Source organism: Cyprinodon variegatus, unplaced genomic scaffold, assembly GCF_000732505.1.
Source record: "Cyprinodon variegatus isolate N-32 unplaced genomic scaffold, C_variegatus-1.0 Scaffold97, whole genome shotgun sequence".
In the NCBI taxonomy this organism is placed as follows: Eukaryota; Metazoa; Chordata; class Actinopteri; order Cyprinodontiformes; family Cyprinodontidae; genus Cyprinodon; species Cyprinodon variegatus.
The window spans coordinates 47,484-55,180 of record NW_015150550.1 but is presented as its reverse complement, the minus strand read 5'-3'; the positions used below and the strand labels follow the sequence as shown (position 1 = coordinate 55,180).

The window sequence follows — 7,697 nt, the reverse complement described above, 5'->3', positions numbered from 1 at the left end:
TTTCAAAGTGTCAGAAATGGATAACAAAACTGCTATTTTCAATGACTACTTATTTTTGTCCAGCTTTAACATCAGTTTCGATATCGGTTATCGGCTATATGACTTTTGAAATATCGGCATATCGGATATCGGCCAAAATCCCAATATGGTGCATCCCTACTTCATACTTTAATGTATAACTAACAATATTAAAAATTTCTAAATGAGGTGCAGCATGTAAGAAGCTCCTCCGCCTGGAAGCAGGCCATCTAACTCCTGCATGTCGACCAAAACTCAATTTTAGAGCATCCATGTGTAAGAAATATGAAGACATTAAGAATATGTTTAAACGTTCCCTTTTATTTCATATTTCAATCCATTTTGTCATCAGTGTGTGAGAGGGGAGGTAATTCTCCATCAGCCCATTTCATTTCTGGAGCAAGAGTCATGATACATTTTTAAAAACCTCTGGATCTTCACATCACAAGAGAAATTCTACACACAGATTTTAGTATTGTCCTCAAAGGCTGTTGCCCCAAAGTTGGATTTTTGTAGAAACTATATTGTTAAAGTGGGACATCTGTAATTGGATGTGGGACAGTAGTTTTTCCAGCAAAAACACAGCAACAAATGAGCAAAAAAAGGATTTATGACTGTCAAAATCATAAGTAAGAAAATAAAAATTATGTGTGATTTTGCAAACAAAAAAAAGTAGCACACACATATCATGAATACCTTTGGCAGAATTCAAATGAGCGATTTTAATCTAGATTAATTCCAAGATTACAGTGAGATTAATCTAGTTTAAAAAAATAAATCTATGTCCACCACTTTCCAGTTGTTGTTTAGTTTATATTATTCATAGAGTAGAGCCGACAGTCAGAGCTCCACCGTCAACTGAAGGATAATGATCTGGGAGCTTCTTTTGCATCCACTGACCTGCAGCGTCTCCAGCTGAAGAGTCTTCTCCGCTCCAGAACCACCCAGCAGTCTGTCAAAGACCCCATCTATGGTGGTCCGCTCCTCGGGCCGAAAACGGGCCATTCGCTTCTGCACCATCACACTATCACTGTTACCCATGATGCCCTGTAGTCCGATAACATGCACTCCTTAAAAGAGAAGTAAAAAACACAAAGGCATAGTCAATAAATCCAGTTTGAGCTGTTTTTCTCCTGGTGTTGATTTGCTCTGCAGTACAGATCCAACTTGCTCCTTAAGCGGTATTCTTTCCTGTTTTCAAACAGGTTGGACCACATAATTAAATATTAAAGACCCAACCAAACTGATGAATAAACGATGCAGAACAAACCTTAATATAAACGTAGCTTTTATTGCAGCATGATGTCAGACTGGAGGAATGCTGCAGGGTCCTAACAGAGAGCTGCTGAATGCTACCTTCTGCTGCAGGGTTCAATTCACCCTGTAGTGCCAACAAGCAGCCCCCACCCAAAAGGAAATATATGAATGTTTTAGGAGAACTTTGAGTGAGTTATGACATTTATCTGTTCATGTCTTTATCTTCTTTCCTAGCAGCTTTCAGAGCCCCACTGCCTCCCCACAGTTTCATATCAAGGATGTTACAAAATGCCTTTGCGATCATGTAAAATATGAGTTTGATTTACAAAAACAAAAATATACCCTCAACGGCATCACCTACAAAGTTTTCACTAGAATCAGGGATGAGAGGTCCAATGTAACAGACACAGCCGAATCAAATAGTTTTAAATCGACCGATTGGTGTTCTTTTATTTTATGCTGATGACATCTGAATTTCACACGTATTACATTAGCCTTTCATCTTCCAGATCCCATACATTTTTTCAAAAAAACAGCTTGAACTACTGTACAAAATATTTTATTTTGGCTACATAAATAAACTAAATAACATTTATTACAACCTCTATTACAGGAAAGTTCATATATCTGTGAGGTACGTTTATTCCAACATTTTAATGTCGACATCTGCAGAACTTTTTGTGGCTTTTTTTTAATTAATATTAACCTTTAATCTCAGTTTGTCAGCTCTGCAACAGTCAGCAATTATTTCATCAATTCTCCTGTACAGGGACGCCTTTTACAGTTGCTTTTGCATCTCTGCTTCTGTCTTCTTGAACCCGAGTCGGCTTCGGCAGAAGGCCGCTCACACTGAGCCTGACTCTGCCGGAGGTTTCTTCCTGTTAAAAAGAAGTTTTTCCTCTCTACTGTCGCTTCAAGCATGCTTAGTGTGAGGGATTGCATGAGTTGCCTCGACGCAATCAACTGGTTTTCCTTAGATAGAAAACTTTGAATCAATTTGACTGTATGATCTGGTGAACTGTAAAGTGCCTCTAGATGACCTGTGTTGTGAATTGGCGCTGTATAAATAAACTGAATTGAATTGCTACCACACCTCGGGGTTATTATAGAATGTGGAGGCTACTAAGGGCCACTCGCTCTGTAGGGGACACACCCACCGCGTTCCTTCGTTTCCATCCGTTTATAACTGCAGTAACCTTCTCCTTGTTTAGATCACCTGACTTCTCACGAGTTCCTGTTTACCACCAGAAACGCATTTAATCAGCCGCACGGGGTTCTAAACCAGCACAGAACAATCAAGTACCGAGTTTTATTATCAACTTCTTTCATCAAAGATTCCGTATAAAAAGCTGCTGTTTTAAATAAGCAGGTATCTCTGTACGTGGTTGCCAACCGTTACTAAGCCCAAGCTGCGCGCGCATCCACACCTCCATTGTTTGCTCTGGAATCTGAGTTCATGCTAACACCCAACGAGCGGAGCTTCCCGCACACAAAAGAAGCACTGCGGGGGAGTTATAACCCAACACCATCACCAGGAGAAAATGGGAAGAATGAAATAAAATATGTGTCAGTGTGTCAACTCACCCCTTAAAGAGCTGCAGCAGCTAAGCTTCCCAGATCCTGTATGAGGCGGGACTATTCAGTGGAGGCAGTCCTGCTGACACCAGCAGCAGCCAATCACATGACTCCGAGGTTCGTGTTCGTCGCTCTCATTGGGCGTTGATTCGGAGGGCGGTAACAGTTGGGTGGACTCACAGAGGCTACGTTCAAAACAACTCCTAGTTTTCCAACATGCTGCTAAAAATAGGTCACCCATCAAATATTTACTCATCTAATTATTTAATCTAAGGGAGAAAAGCCTTTATTAAAAAATTACAATAAAACGTTTAATTTTTATTTAGTGTAGACCTTTTACTAGTGTTTCATGTGTGACTTTAAATCACTTAAAGACAGGATTTGTGCAGATTGTTAAATCCAGTTTATGCGTTGCTGTGCATTTTCATAAATAGCCTGCAGGGGGCATAGTTTCTTCGGAAATGAGCGGATAAAGCATAAAATGCACAAGGAATGAAATTATGCAGGGGGGCCTCTGGTCAAATACATTGCAAGAAATAAAACGTTGTTGTTCTAATTAGTGATATTTTAGCTAGAAATTAAAGGATTGAAAGAAGAACTTTTAAAGAAACACCGTCGTAAGTGTTACTAAATGAAACACAGTCTTACTTTAAACCTTTTTGTAAACAGCACAAAATCAGCACTATAATTACAGATATTTCACAATTATTTTAGATCTTTTCACAAATTGTCAGCACAGAAAGCCCTAACAAGCAGTTTATTTATTATTTCCCGCAAGGGGTTATTACAGTTATAAAGTAATTCTGATTCTGATTATTAGAAAAATACACAAAGTGCACTTCCTGTCTTTTACCAGTAGGTGGTGGTCGTGAGTCGCCAAGAGGAACAGAGAATCAACGCTAGAAGAGGCAGTAGTTGAAGAATGCCTTTTATGGACATGAGATTAGTGTGCTAGCGCTCTGAACTGGGTGTGTTGCATTGTAATGAGCTGTCTGAGTACTGTAGGCACTGCTGAATGCAACAGTGACGCGCTACCATCTGCCCACGTTGGGTAAATAGGATGAGCAGAAAATGAGCAGCCTGTAAGGTGTCAGAGAAATCATCTGCAAATAAACACAGCTTGGCAAATAGTCTGAATGAATTAATAAAGGTGTTCCTCAGGGTCCATCATTTATACTGCGGTGACTGTGCTTTGGTTTCTTCATCGTTCCCATCTTGTGTTTACCTTATTGTTCACCTGTCAGTTAAAGATCTGCCTTTTATTTCATTCAACAATAAAGTACATTATTTACATAATCCACCTGCCTCCACCTGCTCCCTGCATTTAGAATAAGAGTGGAGACAACTTTGCACCTCAATGGGGAAATTAAGTTGTCCAATCAGCATTCTTCTTACAGAGCCTTGCTAAGCTGTGACTTCAACATTCTCACTGTCTTATCTTGGTCTTTTGAAATCCGAAGTCTGGCTGCTGAGGATCTTTTGTAAATACAAGCTTGGCCTGTGTCACTGCAGATGGACTTCATCTGGAGTTGCACAAGCAGAAAAGTTTCAGTGTGGTGTCTTAATCATCCAAGGCACAACAAAAACAGGCTTTGAGGAGTTTGAACAGGAACTGCGTTCCACCTTTGCACCGGTGCAAACTAGTTGTTGTGTAAAAGCAAAAGTTTCTGTGGGGGGAATGTAGCCCTGATTAATCCAGATGTGCTTCACTTAACGCTTTGCTCTGGAACAGGCCGAGCCTTCTGAGTTGCTGCTTGTATGGGACCTTCCCAGCAGCCCGAGGAGTATTACGGGACATTGTTTCTTCTACAATTATAACTGTAAGAACAATGTCAGATTTTTCCAACATGAAGAAGATGTTTCTGATTTGACAGCTGAGTAAAGTATATTTAGTTTAAGCCTCATCATGCGTCCTGTGTCGTGTAGTATACAGGGGGTAAGGAGGGGCGATTAGCCACTCACAACCATCTACAGATCAGGAATCTGCAGCTTCTTCAGAGAACCTCTGAGGTAAAACCCAAATTGTCTGCAGTTAAACTCAAGATTAGAAGTACTCCCACTGTTGATTAAGTGACCTCGAAGGGAATTTTATTCAGAGGCTTTAGGGTAAACAGTGATGAATACAAATGCACACCACACATTTCAGATTTGTGTTGTAAATGTTTTGAAAATGAGGAATCTTTTTCCTTTCGTGTATGAACTTCCCTAATTGTAAAGATCCAGTTTATTGAAATCGATAGCTGTATTGCATATATTTTGATTCTGTTGCCAAAACATTTGAACTTTTTTGTCTGACAAACTTTACAAAAACTCAAGTTAACTAAAGGAATTTATAGCATTCTTAAACCAGTTTATTTGGAGCCCTCCAGTTGTTCTTTCCCCTGCTTCGAGCAGGTCCAGACAGAACTAGCAGAGTGAGGCACTGATATATGAAGAAGGCCTATTTGCACACGTTGTTTTGAAGCAGACTGGCTTGGCTTATCTCTTACCTCTGGCAGGTAGAGGGCTCACCAGTCTGAACTGCTTAAGCTGTCAGCAAGTTGGGACTTGAGCAGAGAGTCGTGTTACTTCTTCTTTTCTCTTCCTGTTGCCCTTCGACACCACACTGCATCCCTATATGGTAAAATGCTCACTGTCGAGTGACTGAACAGGAAATCCATCATTTGAATGTGAAGCTAAAAAGGAGAAGTTTCTCTTTGTACTTGTTGATAAAACTGATTTGTCATCTGACCTTAACGTATTTATTTCTAAAGATGGGACTCTGAACTTCCCTCATGTAACTGCAGAAGTGCTAAATGGTATTTGGTGAAGTTGCTGCAGGTGCAACACCATCTCACCACATTTACAGTCACATTTCTAACTGCAGTCTTTAAAAAAAGGGAACTTTTGAAGAAGATTTCTTATAATCTGCGAGAAAGTGATGCTTTTCTTCATGCTGTCGTCTCCTGCAGTCTGAGAGTTTTGAATGAAGACATTTGAATGACTCTGTTCTGATTTGTCATATTCTTTAAAGAAAACCTGGCCTCTTCCGTTGTGTATATTTACCACAAAGCACCCCTCAGATGATCTCAGAGACTGCAAGCAGGCACAAAATAGGTTTCAGTAGGTCTACATGTTTCTCTCTCAGCAGAAAAGGAAACAAGGGTTTCACAACTGCACTGTTTAACCTTTAAAATATTCTTCTAAATTAACTCTTCTCCAATAAAAGTTGCTGCCAGTAAAAATACTGGCAGCAACACTTTTATTCAGATTTGTAACTCTTTCTAGCTGCTGGGGTTTAGCACAACTTCCTTATTCTGGGCTTTTCTGTGACAGCAGCAGCCCATTGATCAGCTGACAACATCCTAATTATCAACATTTATTTGTGGCTGTTTGGACTTCTGCTCACTCGGTTACTGCCACTCAGCAAAAAAAAAGTGAAATATCAATGCAAAAACAGCGTCTGTAGTGTCACGCTGACATTCCAGAGGATAAAGTGCAAGAAACTTGTTTGAGTAATTATCATTGTATTAGCTTTAGCTAACATATGACCATGTGATTATGCAGATATGAAACCTTGATATATCAGGAAACCATGTTGTAATGAACCTGCTGCTAAGCATCAATTTCCTTCCCGTGCCACAAATGTTGAACGGCTGCATGTGCATCTATGTGTGCCAGCCTCAACAGAGCCAACGTAGCTGAGTCCAGTTAAGAAAAGCAGGCTTGATTAACCTGTTTTACTGCTGCACAGAATAAACATATGCAACAAAAAAAAAAAAAGTAAAAAAAAGAAATCAGGAAAAAGCCAGAACCAGTTGGTGGAACATTGCATTGTCTACTTTATTGATGTTTTGCAATAATAAGGGTCATGTTTTGCTTCTTTTGATTGAAACCCTGAATTTATAGAAAGCTCTAACAGAGACGAAAACTCACAGATAAGTTGTTTTTCAGATCATAATCTGGGCTTTCATTTAGAGCGAATATAATATTGAGACTAAAATGAAAGATCAGGCCTTTTGCATGGTAACCTGTGATTAACAGTAATAAACAAACAAAATTTGAATACAATAATGAACCCTAATTAAGGGTCTTGGCTGCAGGTTACTCTAAATTTCCTTTATTTTGGATTGTGCCTAAATAAGCTTGACCTCCTGTCAGCCTCAGAACAACAGGATCCAGTTTTTGAGGCAGGCAAGCAGTTAGTTTTCTCAAAACTTTAATTGGAAAGAACCAAAATGAGCAAACATTGGTGTCTAACGCAGGAACCCCTGCAGGAGGAGACAACAGGTTTGTGACCACATTTTCCGGAGTTGGATGATAATCAGTATTGGGCCCGTTACTTTGAAAAAGTAATTAGTTAAAGTTACTTGTTACTTCTCCCAAAAAGTAACTGAGTTACTAATTGAGTTACTCCACAATAAAAGTAACTAGTTACTAGTAAAAGTAACTATTGTGTTACTTTTGAGTTTCTTGCCCCTGTAACTTTCACCACCCGACCCCCACCTTCTAGCTGTGTATTTCAAAAGCCAGCTGAATAGAGTGGACGACAAAGACAAGTACCTGCAGAGAGTTTTGCATTTATTGCAACTCAATGTAAATTACATCAGTGGGGAACGCTATCTGACGGGCCTCTAAACCCCGTCAGATAGCGTTCCCCTCTTCTTAACATGGGGGCAGCGGTATCTGATGGGCTTCTGAAACCCGTCAGATAGCGTGTCCCCTGCTCAGCATGGGGGGAACGTTATCTGATGTTGTGTAAATATCATCAGGCTGCATTACCTCTACTCATGGGTCGGTCTATCTATCTATCTATCTATCTATCTATCTATCTATCTATCTATCTATCTATCTATCTATCTATCTAT

General features: G+C 39.7%; 1 protein-coding gene across 1 annotated transcript in view; it reads right to left on the bottom strand.

Moving 5' to 3' along the window:
* tldc1 (TBC/LysM-associated domain containing 1) overlaps positions 1–3,001 on the bottom strand; it is a 10,499-nt gene extending 7,498 nt beyond the window's left edge. The window contains exons 1-2 of the mRNA XM_015374096.1: positions 2,860–3,001; positions 919–1,088 (exon numbers count right to left, since the gene is read on the bottom strand). Coding sequence (XP_015229582.1) covers positions 919–1,059 — 141 coding nt within the window. The 5' untranslated portion in view covers positions 1,060–1,088; positions 2,860–3,001. The remainder of the gene's footprint in view (positions 1–918; positions 1,089–2,859) is intronic.
* Between the last annotated feature and the right edge of the window lie 4,696 nt (positions 3,002–7,697).